The sequence below is a fragment of the Aythya marila genome (assembly GCF_965140915.1).
Source record: "Aythya marila genome assembly, chromosome: W".
Classification (NCBI taxonomy): Eukaryota; Metazoa; Chordata; class Aves; order Anseriformes; family Anatidae; genus Aythya; species Aythya marila.
Window position 1 is genome coordinate 10,238,676 of NC_139081.1, and position 19,774 is coordinate 10,258,449.

Here is a 19,774-nt window from a genome sequence, read left to right on the forward strand (position 1 = left end):
TTTTAACCCACACTTGGCCCTTTAAAAAAATGCATATCACAATACAAATATTTCATGGCAAACAAACAAACAAAAAGAATGCAATTGAATGACTAGCAGGTTCTTTATCAGGACTGGTAAGTTTAGGGAACTGCCCAGTAAATTCACAGTATTATTCATTTGCACATTAACTTGTTTGGATAACATGTCAATAAGCTCTATTTGGCTAATGAATTAGACTTCAAAGTTTGTTACACTATTTTAAAAGTGGTAGATTCAGTTACTAAAGGAAGGTTGAGAAAAGTATGTAACTGAAAATTGGGAAGTTAAATGCCACTTGTTTGGGTTTATCTCAGTGTTAAAGTCGCACACACACAAAATAATAAATAAATAAATAAATAAAAATCTCACTTCTCTAACAGATTTGAATATAGAATTACTTACAACTTCTTCTACCAGGTCATCTACAATAAGACCTTGTTCATCTGTCCGTAGGTTCGTAACCCACATCCAGCCATCTTCCAATTCATTATGGACAATAAACATATCTCCTTTAAGGAAACTGGAGAGAGTTACAGTAAGATTTATATTATGATTGTGCTTTAACTTAAAGTTTAATTAACACAATGAGTTCTTGAGCATAATTTCAGCAAAAATTTGAGGAAATCTGATCATGAAAGATTAATTTATTGGTATCCCAAACACGGCATCTCACACTTTTAGTAGCTATAACAGATTAATAATTATCCTTTGATTTACGTTTAGAATTTAATGGATGCTTTAATTCAGTCAAATTTAACGTGGGCTAAGGACATATAAAACAAACACCACCACAATAATATTAAAAGATAGTAGCATTATTTTATCAAGAAGGATCAAATACCAAATACCAGTAAAAACAAAGATTCCCTTAATAACTTAAGAAAATAATACTTTTTATCAAAACCTATTTTTTTATAATAAAAGCCTGTGAAATATATCGTCACATGCAAAGATCTAAACAGTACAAGTGCTAAAAAGAGGATACAGAATAGTTACTAAAAAAGCCATGCTATAATGGCTTTTATAATATATATTATATATAAAATATATATAATGTATAATAGCTTTTATAATATATATATAATGGCATACTAAAAAAGCAAAGCTATAATAAGAACATAAATACAAAGCATTAAAATATCCAAGGGAGTTTCATTTTTGGAAGGTGATTATAAGTTATTCCCTTAAGTGTAACCCCAAACTTGGGTCATATGAAAACCTTTCACTGGAGTACAGCAGGACTCTTCAATCAACATGGATAGTACATTAGTGGTACAGGCAATAGCTACAAGGTAGTGTTGTGGTCAACCCAGCAGGCAGCTAAGCACCACACATCTGTTTGTTCACTCCTCCCCATCCCCAGTGGGATGGGGGAAAGAATTGAGTGTGGGGGGGAAGGGTAAAAAACTCATGTGCTGAGATAAAGACAGTTTAATAGGACAGAGAAGGAAGGGAAAATAATAATAATAATAATAACAGCAACAACAACAATAATAGTAAAAGAATATACATAGCAAGTGATGTGCAATGCAATTGCTCACCACCCACCAAACAATGCCCAGCCAAACCCTAAGCAGCAGTACACCCCCCCCTTAGGCCAACTCCCCACAGTTTTCTTTTTCAGCATGATGTCATATGGTATGGAATACCCCTGTGGCCAGTTTAGGACAGCTGGCCTGGTTCTGTCCCCTCTCAGCTCCTTGTGCATTCCCAGCCTGCCCGCTTGCAGGACAGTGTGAGAAACTGACAAGTCCCTGGCTTAGTGTAAGCACTGCTCTGCAACAACTAAAGCATCAGTGTGATATCAACATTATTCTCATCCTAAATCCAAAACAGAGCACCATACCAGCTACTAGGAGGAAAATTAATTCTATCCTAGCCAAAACCAGGACAGGTACTGAAGCTCATCAACTACTAGAGTACAATCCAAAACTATAAGCAATTTTCTATTGCATTCTTCCATTTGTGAGGGTAACAGAAAAGGCATTAATTTGAATGCAAAGTGAACAGAAAGAATAAAAAAAAAAAAGCCTAATGAAAATATTTAGAATGAATTCAGCTACTAATGTATCTAAATCCCAGTAATGAACAATAAACAGCAAGGCCAGTTCTATAACAATGTACTCTAATTTGTTGCTTGGAAAACAGGTTGAAATTAACCCTAAAATAATTCAAGCTTTTCAAAAATCAATTATAACATTAAAATTTTAAGTCAAGATGCACTGAAAAACATAGAATCTTCAAAAGTACATTACAATACAAGAGTATAATACATTACAGAATCATAGAATCACAGAATGGCCAAGGCTGGAAGGGACCTCTGAAGATCATCTAGTCCACCTCCCCTGCCGATCAGGATTGCCTTGAGCACATTGCACAGGATGGCATCCAAGCGGGTTTTGAATATCTCCAGAGAAGGCAACTCCACAGCCTCTCTGGGCACCCTGTTCCAGTGCTCTGTCACCCTCACAGTAAAGAAGTGCCCTCTCATATTCAGCCGGAACCTCCTGTGCCTGTTGCCTCATCCTCTCGCTAGGCATTGGATAAGAGAGGATAAGTCCTGTCACTGAGCACAACTGAAAAGAGACTGGCTCCATCCTTTCAACACCCTCCCCTCAGATATTTATATACATTAATGAGGTCTCCCCTCAGTCTTCTCTTTTCCAGGCTAAACAGGCCCAGTTCTTTCAGCCTGTCCTCATACAACAGGTGCTCCAGTCAATCATCTTAGTAGCCCTCCTCTGGACTCACTACAGTAGTTCTATGTCCCTCCTGTACTGGGGATCCCAGAACTGGACACAATACTCCAGGTGTGGCCTCAACAGGGCTGAGCAGAGGGAGAGGATCACCTCCCTTGTCCTGCTGGGAACACTCTTACGAATGCACCCCAGGATAAGTTTGGCCTTCTTGGCTACAAGAACGCATTGCTGACTCATGGTCAGCCTGCTGTCCACCAGGACTCCCAGGTCCCTCTCTGCAGAGCAGCACTCCAGCAGGTTAGCCCCCGGCCTGTATATCTTAGCCTATACCTTAGGCCAGCATTCCTAACAAGAACCCAATTCAACCAACATATCATCTTGTGAAACCAAGATGGTCTCATCAGAACACTAAATGGAAATGGTTGTGTTTGTTGTTGTTGTTGTTTTTGACATCTCTCTTTTTTTCTTATTTAGCAGATGCTAAATATACTATTCTTAATTTCATTAGTCAGTGCTCACATTGTCTTTCTGGTGGTCAAGGTTGGTTTGGCTTGAATTATTTATCTTCTACTAGTTACTTCTGCAGGCAATTTTTAGGGAAAAGCCTAGATAATTTATTTTAAACCCTCACTAGACATTTTTACACAGCATTCCCTAATACACATACTTATCCACTTTGAGAAAAATGTAAGCCTTTGAAATTGGTAATGTTCTACTTCTAAACTAAGCTTCATAGTTCTAGCAATTTAATGCAATACAAACAGTCTATCAATAATAAAACTTATTACTATATCCAGCAAGAAAAAAAAAAAGTTATCATACTTTTAACATCCCATTGTTAAGTCTAAGACACAATTGGAAAGTATTTGCATAGTAAATATACTAAAATCATTAATATTCATAAACACAACAAAAATTTCACAACTGCTTCTACCTATTATTAAAACATACCTTATTTCATCAGTTTCTGGCACTTTGGTGTATGGTAGAATTGCTCGAACTCTCCTTCTATCCTCCACAGGCTACAATTTAAGAGAAGAGAGCAAAGATATTACATTTTGCTTTCACTCCAGTGTAGAATTCCTCTCCCCAACATTACGCTATTCAGAGGGAAAGTTCTGGTAACAGAGATTTTTATTCAGTTGTGAGTTTTAAGTTTTCAAACGGTCAAAAAAGTAAGAGCTAGGAATGTTTAATTCCTAAAGTTATCTACAACAGCTCTCAATACATTCCTAGCCTTGTAGCATGACAGATAACATATGCTATCTTCGAAATTAATTACCAATAATGTAACTCCCATGAAAGAGTACTTTAGAATTTCCTTCCACTTAATGAAAATTTATGAAAATTTAACATTCGGAAACATCTTTATTTGGGTTTTGCTTGGAGGGAGGGATGAACGTGAAGATACAGTTTGTAGGTGATTTTTTTTTTTAAATTTACTGATGTTGTCTCAAGCATGGAGAAATGAAAGACGACCAACTTTTAAAAACTTCAGTTATTTCAAGAACCCATATTTTGAAATGTAAGCTTGATACATAGAATCATAGAATATCCTGAGTTGAAAGGGACCCACAAGGATCATCAAGTCCAACTTAGGGCTCCACTCAGAAACACCCAAAAATCAAACCATATGTTTGAGGGCGCTATATGAATGCTTTTTGAACTCTGACAGGATTAGTGCTGTGACCACTTCCCTGGGGAATGTGTTCCAGTGCCTGACCACCCTCCCAGTGAAGAACCTTTTCCCAGTATCCAACCTGAACCTCCCCTGTTGCAGCTTCATGCCATTCCCTCAGGTCCTTTCGCTACTCGCCAGAAGAGATCAGAGCCTTCCGCTCCACTTCCCCTTGTGAGAAAGCTGTAGGTCTCAATTAGATCTAACCTCAGTCTCTTCTACCCTAGGCTGAACAAACCAAGTGACCTCAGACACTCCTCAAATATGTTCCCCTCTATACCTCTCACCATCTTCAAATTCCTCCTTTGTTTTTATATCCTTATACCGTGGTACCCAAAAGTGCACACAGTACTTCAGATGAGGATGTAACAGTGCAGAGTACAGTGGGACAATCATTTCCCTTGATCAGCTAGCAATACTATGCCCGATGCACTCTAGGACACAGTTGGTCCTTTTGGCTGCCAGGGATCACTCTTGACTTGTATTCAACTTGCCATCGACCAGAACCCCCAGATCCCTTTCCATGGGGCTGCCTTCCAGCCTCTCAAATATGGATGTATATCAAGGGTTCCACTGTCCAAAGTGCACACACTGGCACTTGCTATTGTTAAATTTCATATTCTTGATGATTGCCCAGCTCTCTAGTTATCACAATCTCACCAAAAGACCTCTCTATACTCAAGGGAGTCAACAGCTAATACTAATTTAGTATCACCTGTAAACTTACTTAGTATGTGTGGAATAATTGCTGGAGGTGACTTATTAAGACTAAAAGTATGTCCATATATTAAGAGAAGTTTGGTGTTTTTTACCTTGCTAGGCAGCTGAACTCTACCATAACCGCTCTCTCACTCCCCCTCCTCAGAAGAGTAGGGGAAGAAGAAAAGAAAAAACAATACACAGGTTGAGATAAGTACTCTTGAGGTAGTCTATGCCAAGGATGTATGGAGCCTCTGGGACTGTCACAGTGGGGTGCTTTTGTCACTCATTCCCAGTTAGGCTCACTTCAGCCTCCAATAATGGCTGTAGGGATCCCCCTGTCACAGATAGAGTACTGGTGCTTTTCCTCTTTTGGCTGTTTCTAGGGCCATTTGGATGGTTTTCACTTCTGCATACTGACTCGACTCGCCTTCCCCTTCCATGGCCTCCACAACTCCTCATGTGGGACTCCACACAGCAGATTTCCATTTCCAATGGCTCCCTACCACACAGCAGGATCCGTCAGTGAACAACACATACTGCTTTCTGTCTTCTGGCAACTCGTTATATGATGGTGCTCCTTGGGCATGAGTTACCTCTTCAATCAGTACTCCAAAATGTTTTTCTTCTGGCCAGTCCATGATCTCTTCCAGGATTCCTGTGTGGTTGGGTTTTCCCATTCAAGCCTGCTGCGTAATTAACACTACCCGCTTATTCCACATAGCATCAGTTGCATGGTGTGTAGTGGGGATTTTCCCTTTGAACACCCAATGTAACACAGGTAGCTGTGGTGCCAAGAGGAGCTGTGTTTCTGTACCAACAACTTCTGAAGCATCTCAACCCCCTCCTATGCTGTTAGTATTTCCTTTTCAGTTTGGGTGTAATGGGCTTCTAATCCTCGATAGCCCCAGCTCCAGAACCCCAGAGGTTAATCTTGAGTTTCTCCTGGGGTTTTCTGCCAGAGGCTCCGGGTGAGTCTGTGGTGTAATTGCCTGAAGTAACTAGGCATTATAATATCATTATAATACCAAAACACACCTCCATCCCAAAAGCTACCCGCCTCCAAGGTGCAACCACCCCTCACTGAGCATGTGCCCTAAATTTCTCAGAGAAACGGAGACGGGAGAACTTTACACCAATCATAACTAAGATATGCTTGACTAGAGCCACTCAAGCTCCACCTAAAAGATAGAAAATAATATAAATTGGCCCAAGAGAGAGGGGATATCAGGGAAGATACCACCATCAGGGGAGATACCATCCCGAGGAAATACAACATCCTTAGGACCTCCTGACTCCTGGGATCAGTTGACGGGCTGAGCCTCTCTTCCCCCCCCATTGGGACGCCTTTGGGTGAGATCTGAATACTTGCTTATAAATCTCTCTAGAGTCTTTGATCTTTTTAACGCGTTTATTTCTAGGCCGTGCACCTGTAACACCTGTAGCACCTATAACACCTGTAACACCTGTGTATGTCATGCATGCTAGCTTGCTTTTGCAGACAGTCACTATCGCTGGCAATCCAAAAGAACCTGGTTATCTGTTGCTGTAATAAACCATACTTGATTGCATTGTGATAGCTCTCATTAAGTGCAACTAGGGTAAGGGTGGTTATCTGTGATAGTTCAGTGTTCTGAATCCAACCAGACCCCCAGACGGTTAATGCATTGTTGGTGAATGTCTGAACGGACCCCCAGACGGTTAATGCGTTGCTGGTGAATGTACAACTGGTTCAGTACCCTGAATCCGACCGGGCCCATAACGGTTAATCAGCTACAGCCCTTAATGCGACAGTAAAATTGGCGTAGTAGGCAGGATTTCTATGGATAAACTGCTGCAAAAATACAAATGTGCCCCTTCCCAAATGGGGAAAGAGTGGGCCCAAAAGTTCTGGAAAGATGAGGAGAAAGTGGTAGAGTGCATTGAGCAGTGTCAGGCTTCACGAAAGATCGGTCAAAGAAAGGGTAAAGGTGCGATTTGTGCTGTGTTAGGAGCCTGTTTGACTTGTGCTCAGCAAGAAGCTAAGGAAACTCCTGCTCCCAAACTGATCTCTGATGCGGAACATACTGCTTTGAAATCAGAGAATGAGGTATTGAAGTCATCATTGGCCTTTGAAAGGGAGACAGGAAAAGCAGTAGGAGTCAGAGTGGATAAACTTGTGAGTGAAAATAATTATCTTAAACAATTGCTGGAGAGGGTTAGTCATCTGTTAAATAAAGTACAGCCTTATGCTCCGGTCAAGCAGATTTGTAGATTGTTGTATAATGCAGACCCTGAAAGCTGGGATGGTGATATCTGGTTTGACAGTGATGACGATGTCCAAGAGATTGATGCCTGGTGCCTCTGTAGACGACCTCCGTACATTAGTCCAATCTCTGGGTAAGAAAAATATTCCAGATGGAGGGAATTGCCTAACAGGAAAAAATCCCGTCCATAAAGAATGTACACCTTCGGCACCAAGCTTAATTGACAAAACAGAATCTCAGCAAAAAAACTCCTATCCCCGGGGAGGGCAGTGAGCCACCCTGCTCAGTGGGTATTAGCAATTCAATGGCTCTCTAACGAACACTCTGACCCTATCATTGCCATTCCTGTTGGACCCCGAAAAATATTAGTAAATTTTCTTATTGACACTGGGGCCCAAATGTCAGTAATTACACATGAGACCGCACAGACCCTGGGCATAACAACTGGTCGACGCAGGGTTAAATTTACAGGAATTGATGGTGTGGAAAAACAATGCCCTACTGCAAAAATTTCACTCTGGCTGCCAGAGGAACAAAAATTAACCAGAGCCGAAGTATTAGTTGGTGCTGCATATACTAATATTTTAGGATTTGACGTGCTGCGTGGTCATATGTGGAAACTCCCTGATGGAACTGTGTGGAGTTTCGCGACATATAAGAGGGATTCGGACACAGTGAAACTGAGCCTGCTACAAACATCTATACCCTTACCTCCCTCTAAAATTACTAATGTTCGGCAATATCCGTTGCCAGCAGCAGCACTTATGGGGATTGACGGGGTGGTAACAGAATTGGAAGAAAGAAGCATTATTAAAAGGACCCATTCACCTTGAAATTCACCAGTGTGGCTAGTAAAGAAACCAACTGGGCAATGGCGCTTCACCGTGGACTACAGACAGTTAAATGCTAACACCGCACCTTTAACTGCTGCAGTCCCAAACATTGCAGAAATAGTGACATTAATACAAGGCGCTGCCCATCCTTGGATGGCTGCTTTGGATGTCAAAGATATGTTTTTTATGATTCCTCTCCTTGAGCAGGACAAAGCTCAGTTTGCTTTCACCTGGAAAGGAATCCAATATACTTTTAATAGGCTCCCACAAGGATACAAGCATTCTCCCACAATTGCCCACAATACTTTGGCTAAAATTCTAGCAGAGATTCCTATTCCACCGGATAACACAGTATATCAGTATATAGATGATATCCTGATAGGGGGAAAGGATCAGGAAAGTGTAAGAGACACAATGGAAAATATCCGGAAGACACTGACCGATTTAGGACTGGAAATCCCTGACTCAAAGTACCAAGGGCCTGCACAGGAAGTTAAATTCCTGGGAGTATGGTGGGTTAATGGAGCTGCCTCTATTCCTCAGGACACGCTGGAAAAAATAGAACATGGACAAAGACCTTCTAGTGTAAAGGAATTACAACAAGTATTGGGTGCTTTAAGTTATTGGCGTAAACATATTCCAGGTTTTGCTATCATTGTGCGTCCTCTGTATAACTTGCTTAGGAAAGGAAAATCATGGGAGTGGACTGAACAGCATACTAATGCAATAGAATTATTAATAAAGGAATTGAGGTTGTTCCAACAGCTTGGCCCCATACACCCTACTGACCCTATCCATGTGGAATGGGGGTTCAGTGAACATGGCTCTCATTGTAACTTATGGCAAAGGGGGCCAGAGGGACCCGAGAGACCACTAGAATTCAGCTCCCACTCTTTCAGTGATACTGAAAGGAGATATTTGGATCTTGAGAAGGGATTATTGTCTCTAGTGCAAGCACTGAAACAGACAGAGCAATTAAGGAGAAAACAGAATGTGATCGTCCGAGGACCTTTCCGTATCCTGCATGTAGTCCGTAAAGGAACAATACCACCTGCTGGCATTGCTCAGAAACCTACGGTTCATAAATGGTACGCCTATCTAGAAGGTATTAATGAGATTATGCCAATCACTGAGGGTAATACTAAAATATCCAAACTACAAAAGGATAGTACCCTCCTGTTTCAGCCTCCACCGACCAAACCATCCCCGATCCAGGAAGCACCTCCTCTAAAGGAAGACAATGATCTTACAGGAGTGTGGTTTACAGATGCCTCGTCTCATAGGGAAAACAATAAGTGGAAATACAAGGCTGTGGCATTGGAAGTAGCAACAGGAGAGAAACTGATTGAAACCGGTGAAGGCAGTGCACAGGTAGGGGAACTCAGAGCAGTTTTATTAGCCGCACAACATGGTGCTACCCATATCTATACTGACTTATATGCTGTTTTTAAAGGAGCTACCGAGTGGATCGGTCACTGGGCAGTTAATGATTGGCAGGTAAATAGAGTTCCAGTCTGGCAAACTGAAAGTTGGAAACAACTGTTAGAGATAGGAAAGCAGCGAACACTACATCTAGGATGGGTAAAAGGACATGATCAGTCAAACACTGTAGCTGCCCAATTCAATCAGCAGGTAGATAGCCTCACACGGTTGCGACAAATTGATGTCACTAATGATAACCAAGAGTGGGAACGGTTGCTCGAATGGTTACATGTTAAGCGTGGCCACACCGGACGGGCTGACTTATACTGGGAAGGTATAGCTCGAGGATGGCCTGTATCAGTCAAGCTGTGTGAACAGGTGGTGACTGCCTGTTCCCAATGTCGCTTACGACTTAACAGGGACCATCCGAGTAAGGCACCTCCTTTGCACATTCAGGACAGGAAAACATTGTGGCACTCCTGGCAGATTGATTACATCGGTCCATTGAGATCATCAGGGGGGAAGAAGTATGTTCTAGTAGGAGTAGAGGTAATATCTGGCCTCACTATGGCTGCTGCTTTTGCATCAGCTACTGGGGAAAACACAGTAAAGGGACTAAAAGGATGGTTCAGCACACTCCCCCTACCTGAGGAAATTCAAAGTGATAATGGCTCACATTTTACAGCTGCAGTGGTACAAGACTGGGCCAGAGAGGAAGGGATCTGATGGGTATTCCACACCCCCTATTATCCTCAAGCGAATGGTATTGTGGAACGCACTAATGGATTGGTCAAGCGTTTCGCAAATACTCATGAATCTGGATGGCATTTGCGGTTACATGACGCCATCTATCAATTGAATAATAGATGGAGTGGAGATGGCTACCCCAAAATGAAAGCCTTCTGCGCATCCTCTACCACAATCACTCCAAAGCACTATACTGAAATAGAAAAGCATCATACTAAAATAGAAAAGCACCCTGTAGGATTTTCTCCTGGACAGCCTGTGCTGGTAAGAATGACTCAGATTGGAATAGTACCCATGATACTAACTACTCCCAAAAATACCTATGCATGGGAAGCTAAAGATTGTTCAGGAAAAATACACCGGATCAGCACCCGGTGGATATCACCTTCTTTCTAACCCTGCCGGTTGAATAAAACCGAGCATATTTTCTTTCTTTTTATGTTTACAGGAACCCTGAGCGAACTGTATATGGACAGCTGGAAGATGATGAATCAACAGTTTGGATTAATAATACTATGCTCCACCCTGACCTTGATGCAATCACTTCTGGTTTACAGCCAAGGAGACCTAGGATGGCTGTGGTCCCAAGCCTATGTTAAATACACTGGGATTTGGGGAACGCAAGCCTTAAAGGAAAAATTAAACTTAGCTACAGTGGTTATGCATGGAACTGAGGTGTTTTCGAGACACGAGTGGGGCTGGGATGAGAGATGGCTTCCACTCCTAAAAGGAAGGACAGGAGAAGAAATCCGGGTGGGGTGTAGAATGTGTTGGGTCTGTCTGAGCTGGAGTCACCTTTTCCCTGCAGCAGCCCACACAGTGCCGTACTCTGCACTCGTAGCTGGAACAGCACTGATATCACTCCAGTGTTGTGTCTATTGCTGCGTAGTGCTGGCACAGCATCAGGACTCCTTCCAAGCCCCCAAGAGCCAGCAGGCTGGGGGTGGGCAAGTGATGGGGAGGGGACATTGCCGGGGCAGCTGACCTAAACCAACCAAAGGGATATTCCATAACACCTGATGTCACACTCAGCAATAAAAAGGGGGGGATCTCGTTGGGGGGGGGGGGCTGTTCCTCCTGAACAACCACTACGCGTTTTGAGGCCCTGCTTCCCAGGACGTGGCCGAACACCGCTCGTTGATGGGAAGTAGAGAATAATTTTTTTTTCCTCTCTCTGTGCTTCCGCGCGGACTGATTGTTTCTTTTGTTTCTTTTTTTCCTCCCCATTCCCTTTCCCTTTAATTAAACCTTTCTCATCTCAAACCTCGAGTTCTCTGTGTTGTATTTTCTCCCCTTTCCTCTTTGAGGAGAGGGGGAGTGAGAGAGCGGTTGTGGTGGAGCTCGGCTGCCTACCTGAGTAAAACCACCACAGTCCTTTTTGGCGCCCAACGTGGGGCTTGAGGGTTGAGATAACAATAGCATTGGTTGAAGTATTGACAACTAACATGTCGGTAGTCATAATGTTCGGTTTTCTGGTAATACTTTTCTGTGTGGCTATGTTGTATGTAGTCCACTCTGTTTTCTTTTTTCCTTTACATCCGATCGGAGAAAGTGTTGAAGTCTGTGCTTGTTTTTTTTTATCATGTTGTGCTGTAACATACTGGCCTTCAGTTTTGTTTGGTATTCAGGCCCGGCATTGTTATCCTCCTGTTCTCATGGAGATTATCTTATTGAAAATATTAAGAATTACAGAGCCTTCTTTTTTGCCCCTAGCAGTCAATCAGTGAATAATATCGGGGGTGGTGCCTTCTACTTTTCTCCCTGTGGGCTAATTACAGCAGCTTTTCAGTATCTTGGATACCCCTGGTCAGATATTATCCTCCTATTACTAGGTCTAGTGTTTGTCTTCTTCCCCAAGGTAAAGCAATTTATTAAGAATATTATCCAAGGACCTGTCCCCCGACAAAGTAGTTGTGGGTGGCAAGGTGTGGGGGGGGATTTGGGCAGGTACCTATCACGGTTTTCTCCTCCAATGGTTCTAAATTTCACCCCTGAACAAGTACAAAATCCAAGAAAACTGGTAGAATGTTTGAAAAATGTATGCCCTGACCCTGGCAATACTAGAGAACTCCACCAGCTTGCTGCACTCTGCTGGGCTCTGGCTTACGCCTATCAGATGTCAATTAACATTGCCCAGCACCCTCAAGGGGATAGGGAGGTTCCTGAATTTGATGATGAGACAGCACACACTGTGACCACCCCAGAATACCGACCATCTATAGTATCAGTCGCCCCTATAGTAAAGACAAAACAGTGGAAACGGAGATCAGGTCGTTTAGTAAGGGAAGAAGCTCCTCCTACGGATGAGGGAGAAGAGGAAAAGGCAGGCAGCTCTAAAGCAGCGTCATCACGGCAACATCACGGAGACTGAAATCATAGATGAATCAGAAACTACTCGGTCTCTATCCTTGAGTGAGCTGCGAGAAATACGAAAAGACTTCAGTCGTCATCCAGGTGAGCACATCCTCACTCAGCTGCTTTGATGCTGGGATAGTGGGGCCAATACCCAACAGCTAGAAGGCAATGAAGCCAAGCAGCTGGGATCCCTCTCTAGAGAAAGGCTCATTGATAGAGTAATTGGGAGAGAGGCACAGGTTATCAGCCTCTGGAATCCTAACAGCTGTGAAAGAAAGGTATCCCCACAAAGAGGATATTGTATACCAAGTAAGCAAATGGACCACTATGGATAAGGGCCTCCAGCAGCTGCAGGAATTAGCTGTGCTGGAGATGCTTTATAGTGATTTAAACAATGCCCAGGCACCTAAAGACCCTGATGAAGCCCAATGCACAATGTCCATGTGGCGGAAGTTTGTACGGGCTGCACCCCCAACACATGTCAGCACACTGGCAGCAATGGGTTGGGAGGAGGGGATGGGGCCAACTGTAGACAACGTGTCCAATCAACTTCATAAATATGAAGAAAATCTCTCTGCCCCAGTACGGGACTGCATTTCAGCTGTGGAGAGACTGTTCCAATGGTTAGATGAACACATAGCTTCGTCCTCACCTAAACGGAAAAATCTTTCGGCCATCAAGCGCCAGCAGTCTCCGGCTCAAACAAGGGAGAATCCAGGATGCACACCGTGAGGTACCTTGTGGTTTTATTTACGTGACCACGGGGAAGATATGAGGAAGTGGGACGGTGAACCGACCTTGGCCCTAGCTGCTCGGGTACGTGAGCTACGGAAAGATACAGCAGCAACAAAAAGGGCCCCTAGGAGGATTGCTGCCCCAGTTTCTGTTGAACAGTCCCCCAGAGGAAGTAGAAGGAATAGTATTACTCCTGACCCTGACGAAGTGACTTCTGCTTCACATGTGGAAGAATTAATTGATAGATACTCTGACCAGGACTAGTGGGGCCCTGCCTCTGGCCAGGTAGAGGAGAGGGACAACCGGATTTATTGGACTGTGTGGATTCGATGGCCTGGCACACCGGAACCGCAAAAATATAAAGCTTTAGTGGACACAGGCGCACAGTGTACCCTAATGCCGTCAGGCCACCAAGGGGCAGAACCCATCTCTATCTCCGGAGTGACGGAGGGATCCCAAGAGCTAACCATATTGGAAGCTGAAGTGAGTCTAACTGGGAATGAGTGGCAAAAGCACCCCATCGTGACTGGCCCAGAGGCTCCGTGCATCCTTGGCATAGACTACCTTAGGAAAGGGTACTTCAAGGATCCAAAAGGGTACCAGTGGGCTTTTGGCATAGCTGCCTTGAGCACAGAGAAGATTAAGCAGCTGTCTACCCTGCCTGGTCTCTCAGAAGACCCTTCTGCTGTAGGATTGCTGAGGATTGAAGAACAGCAAGTGCCAATTGCGACTACAACTGTGCACCGGCGGCAATATCGCACCAACCGAGACTCCCTGATTCCTATCCATGAGTTAGTTCACCATCTGGAGAGCCAAGGAGTGATCAGCAAGACTCATTCACCTTTTAACAGTCCTATATGGCCAGTGCGGAAGTCCAATGGCGAGTGGAGGCTAACAGTGGACTATCGAGGCCTGAATGAAGTCACACCACCACTAAGTGCAGCAGTGCCAGACATGATAGAACTCCAGTACGAACTAGAGTCAAAGGCAGCCAAGTGGTATGCCACAATCGATATTGCTAATGCATTTTTCTCTATCCCTCTAGCAGCAGCATGCAGGCCACAGTTTGCTTTCACTTGGAGGGGCATTCAGTATACTTGGAATCGACTGCCCCAGGGGTGGAAACACAGCCCTACCATTTGCCATGGGCTGATCCAGACGACACTGGAACAGGGGAACGCTCCTGAACACCTGCAGTACATCGATGATATCATCGTATGGGGTAACACAGCAGAAGATGTTTTTGAGAAAGGGAAGAAAGTAATCCAAATTCTCCTGAAAGCTGGTTTTGCCATTAAACAGAATAAGGTCAAGGGACCTGCGCAGGAAATCCAGTTCTTGGGGGTAAAATGGCAGGATGGATGTCGCCACATTCCGACGGATGTGATCAACAAAGTAACGGTTATGTCTCCGCCAACTAGCAAAAAAGGAACACAAGCTTTCCTAGGCCTTGTGGGATTCTGGAGAATGCATGTGCCAGGCTACAGTCAGCTTGTGAGTCCTCTATATCGAGTGACTCGAAAGAGGAACTCTTTTGAGTGGGGCCCTGAGCAACAACAGGCCTTTGAACAACTCAAACAAGAAATAGCTCGTGCAGTAGCCCTTGGGCCTGTCCGTACTGGACCAGCTGTGCAAAACATACTGTACACTGCAGCTGGGGAGCATGGGCTCACCTGGAGCCTCTGGCAGAAGACCCCAGGAGAAACTCGAGGCCGACCTCTGGGGTTCTGGAGCCGGGGCTATCGAGGATCAGAAGCCAATTACACCCAAACTGAAAAGGAAATATTAACAGCATAGGAGGGGATTCGAGCCGCTTCAGAAGTTGTTGGTACAGAAGCACAACTTCTCTTGGCCCCATGGCTACCTGTGTTACATTGGATGTTCAAAGAGAAAATCCCCACTACACATCATGCAACCGATGCTACGTGGAGTAAATGGGTAGCGTTAATTACACAGCGGGCTTGAATGGGGAAACCCAACCGCCCGGGAATCCTGGAAGAGATTTTGGACTGGCCAGAGGGCAGGGATTTCGGAGCACCGACAGAAGAAGTAACTCGTGCTGAAAAGGCACCACCATATAATGAGTTGCCAGAAGACAGAAAACAGTATGTGTTGTTCACTGACGGATCCTGCTGTGTGGTAGGGAGCCATCGGAAGTGGAAAGCTGCTGTGTGGAGTCCCACACAACAAGTTGTGGAGGCCATGGAAGGGGAAGGTGAGTTGAGTCAGTATGCAGAAGTGAAAGCTATACAACTGGCCCTAGAAATTGCTGAAAGAGAAAAGTGGCCGGTACTGTATCTCTACACTGACTCATGGATGGTGGCAAATGCTCTGTGGGGGTGGCTGCGACAATGGAAACAGAACAACTGGCAGTGCAGAGGTAAACCTATCTGGGCTGCTACCCTGTGGCAAGATATTGCTGCCCGGGTAGAAAACCTGGCTGTAAAGGTACGTCATGTAGATGCCCATATGCCTAAGAATCGTGCTACCGAAGAACATCAGAACAATGAAGAAGTAGATCGAGCTTTGAAAACTGAAGTAGCTCAGGTGGACCTGGACTGGGGACGTAAGGGTGAGCTGTTTGTAGCTCGATGGGCCCATGAAACATCAGGACATCTGGGGAGGGATGCCACATACAGATGGGCTCGTGATCGAGGGGTGGACTTGACCATTGAGGCCATCACACAGGTTACCCATCAGTGTGAGACCTGTGCTGCAATCAAGAAAGCCATGAGGGTAAAGTCTCCCTGGAATAGGGGGAGATGGCTTGGATTTTGTTATGGTGAGGCCTGGCAGATTGACTACATCGGACCACTCCCATAAACCCGCCAAGGCAAACGGTACATACTCACCATGGTAGAAGCAACTACTGGGTGGCTGGAAACATATCCAGTAAACCATGCCACGGCCTGAAACACTATCTTGGGCCTGGAAAGACAAGTGCTGTGGCGACATCGTACACCAGAAAGAATAGAGTCCGACAATGGGAGTCACTTCCGAAACAATTTGTTCATTTCCTGGGCCAAGAGACATGGCATTGAATGGGTGTATCACATCCCTTATCAACCACAAGCCTCTGGGAAGGTTGAGAGGTACAATGGACTGTTAAAAACTATGCTGCGAGCATTGGGTGCTGGGACGTGGAAATATTGTGATATAAATCTACCAGAGGCCACTTGGCTACTTAACAACAGGGGGTCTGAAAGCCATCCTGGTCCTGCTGAAACAAAACCCCTACACACTGTGGGAGAAGCTAAAGTCCCTGTAGTGCATGTGGGGAAGTGGATGGGGAAGGCAGTGTGGGTTGCCCCTGCCATGGGAAAAGGCAAACCCACTTGTGGGATTGTCTTTGCCCAAGGACCAGGGTATACCTGGTGGGTAATGCAAAAGAATGGGGATATCAAGTGTGTGCCTGTACCACGGTGGAGCAGGTGACCCTGCACCGATGGAGGCTGCCGCCTGTGGAAGACCCCAGCCGGAGCAGATTCCGGGCCGGACCTGTAGCCCGTGGAGAGGAGCCCACGCAGGAGCAGGTGACCTGGCAGGAGCTGCTGCCCATAGGGGAGCCAGGTTGGAGCAGTTTTCTCCTGAGGGATGGACCCCGTGGTACGGACCCATATCTGGAGCAGTTCTGGAAGAGCTGCTGCCTGTGGGAAGCCCACACTGGATCAGTTCATCAAGGACTGCATCCCGTGGGTGGGACCCCATAGCACAGGGGACGAGAGTGACCGAGAAGGAGCGGCAGAGAAGAAGTGCTGTAGACTGACCATAACCCCCATTCCCCCGTTCCCCTGCGCTGCTCGGGGGGAGGAGGTGGAAGAGGGTGGATGGGGGGGGAAGGTGCTTTTGGTTTCTTTCCTTTGTTTCTCACTTCTCTAGCTTGTTAGTAATAAGCAATAAATCTTACTATCTTCTTATGCTGAGTCTGTTTTGCCCGTTACAATAATTATTGCGTGATTTTCTCGTCCTTATCTCAACCCTTGAGCCCTTTTCACATATTTTATCCGCATTCCTCTTTGAGGAGGGGGAGTGAGAGAGCGGCTGTGGTGGAGCTCGGCTGCCCACTCGAGCGGAACCACGACAGTGCCTCAAGGAGATTTAACACTAGGAGAAAACTAATCTGTCATCCAAGTTATGTGTTGTAGGAGGACACTGCAGAACCAATGACAGGCCAACTTTGCAAGGAACCGGGCAAGTACAACATTGATATGAGCTAAGCTGGTGCTGGTGTCAAGAAAACCAACTTCGCCTGCCCTGAGTGACCACTTTGACAGATGAAGCTGAAACCATCAACAGTTTTTATGAGCATTTTGGGAAAAGACCTATAGAATAAAGAGAAGTACAGACATATAAATGCTTCAATGGACAGAAAACAATGGTGATGAGAACATCTATATACTAAACTGTACCTGATTGTGACACAAATGTTATGGAATAAGGGATGGAAATTGTGTTGGGTCTGTCTGAGCTGGAGTCACCTTTTCCCTGCAGCAGCCCACACAGTGCCGTACTCTGCACTCATAGCTGGAACAGCACTGATATCACTCCAGTGTTGTGTCTATTGCTGCGTAGTGCTGGCACAGCATCAGGACTCCTTCCAAGCCCCCAAGAGCCAGCAGGCTGGGGGTGGGCAAGTGATGGGGAGGGGACATTGCTGGAGCAGTTGACCTAAAGCAACCAAAGGGATATTCCATAACACAGAATCACAGAATCACAGAATAACACCTGATGTCACACTCAGCAATAAAAAGGGGGGGATCTCGTGTGGGAGGGGGCTGTTCCTCCTGAACAACCACTACGCGTTTTGAGGCCCTGCTTCCCAGGACGTGGCCGAACACCGCTCATTGATGGGAAGTAGAGAATAATTTTTTTCCCTCTCTCTGTGCTTCCGCGTGGACTGATTGTTTCTTTTTTTCCTCCCCATTCCCTTTCCCTTTAATTAAACCTTTCTCATCTCAAACCTCGAGTTCTCTGTGTTGTATTTTCTCCCCCTTCCTCTTTGAGGAGAGGGGGAGTGAGAGAGCGGTTGTGGTGGAGCTCGGCTGCCCACCTGAGTAAAACCACTACAACAAGAAAGCCACATTAATAACAATATCTGGAAACCAAGTGACAACAAAGTCCTGTACTACAGATGAGTGGGATTGTTGGTATAATTTTACCCTGACAGGACCCACTATTGTAACTTGTATATGGCAACAACACTGCCCAGGTTCAGGCCTGTCGCAGTCACGGTGTACAGGACTACTATTTAGATTCAAAATAGATGTGGTTGAACCTGATCCAACTACACCACCTGACCTAACTCCATACATTACATTCGATATACTGCAGTATGGAATTAGAAATATACCCAGTGACACCATAGCACCTTATGATGATCCTTGGAATCATGCATTATCACGGTACAGCGCAATCATTGGAACACCTCAGAACAAAAGGGGTCTAAATCTATCTACCTTATTTCTACAGGGAAACAAAATATTTTTGAAAGATGAATGGAGTTGGAATGATTCTCTAAAAATGGCTGAACTTCAAGCCACATCTGGCCAGATAATACAAATTGGTTGTTGTAGTGGGTTTACGTGGCAAGGTTTTGGTAGCAGGAGGCCATAGGGGTGGTTTCTGTGAGAAAGATCTAGAAGCTGCCCCATGTTTGGGAAGGGCCCCATTGTTTTCCAGAGCTGAGCCAATAAGCGATGTTGTTTTGCGCCTCTGTGAGAGCATATTTAAGACAGGGAAAAAAACGCTGCGCCACACAGCAGCCGGGAGAGTCAAGGGAGTGAGAAAACAGCCTTGCAGGTGCCAAGGTCAGTGCAGAAGCGGGGGGAGAGGTGCTCCAGGTGCCGGAGCAGAAGTCCCCTGCGGCCTGTGGTGAGGACCATGGTGAAGCAGGGTTCCACGCTGCAGCCCGTGGAGGAGACCACGGTGGAGCAGGTGGCCCTGCACCGATGGAGGCTGCCGCCTGTGGAAGACCCCAGCCGGAGCAGATTCCGGGCCGGACCTGTAGCCCGTGAAGAGAAGCCCACGCAGGAGCAGGTGACCTGGCAGGAGCTGCTGCCCGTAGGGGAGCCAGGTTGGAGCAGTTTTCTCCTGAGGGATGGACCCCGTGGTACGGACCCATATCTGGAGCAGTTCTGGAAGAGCTGCTGCCTGTGGGAAGCCCACGCTGGATCAGTTCATCAAGGACTGCATCCCGTGGGTGGGACCCCACAGCACAGGGGACGAGAGTGACCGAGAAGGAGCGGGAAGAGGGTGGATGGGGGGGAAGGTGCTTTTGTTTTTTTTTTTTTCCTTTGTTTTCTCACTTCTCTCGATTGTTAGTAATAGGCAATAAATCTT

General features: G+C 45.3%; 1 protein-coding gene across 1 annotated transcript in view; it reads right to left on the bottom strand.

Annotated features, from left to right (window-relative positions):
- Positions 1-19,774, bottom strand: part of LOC309889533 (ras GTPase-activating protein 1-like) — a gene marked incomplete at its 5' end in the record, with an annotated part of 113,039 nt that overhangs the window by 52,662 nt on the left and 40,603 nt on the right. The window contains 2 exons of the mRNA XM_082782382.1: positions 424-541; positions 3,672-3,742. Coding sequence (XP_082638508.1) covers positions 424-541; positions 3,672-3,742 — 189 coding nt within the window. The remainder of the gene's footprint in view (positions 1-423; positions 542-3,671; positions 3,743-19,774) is intronic.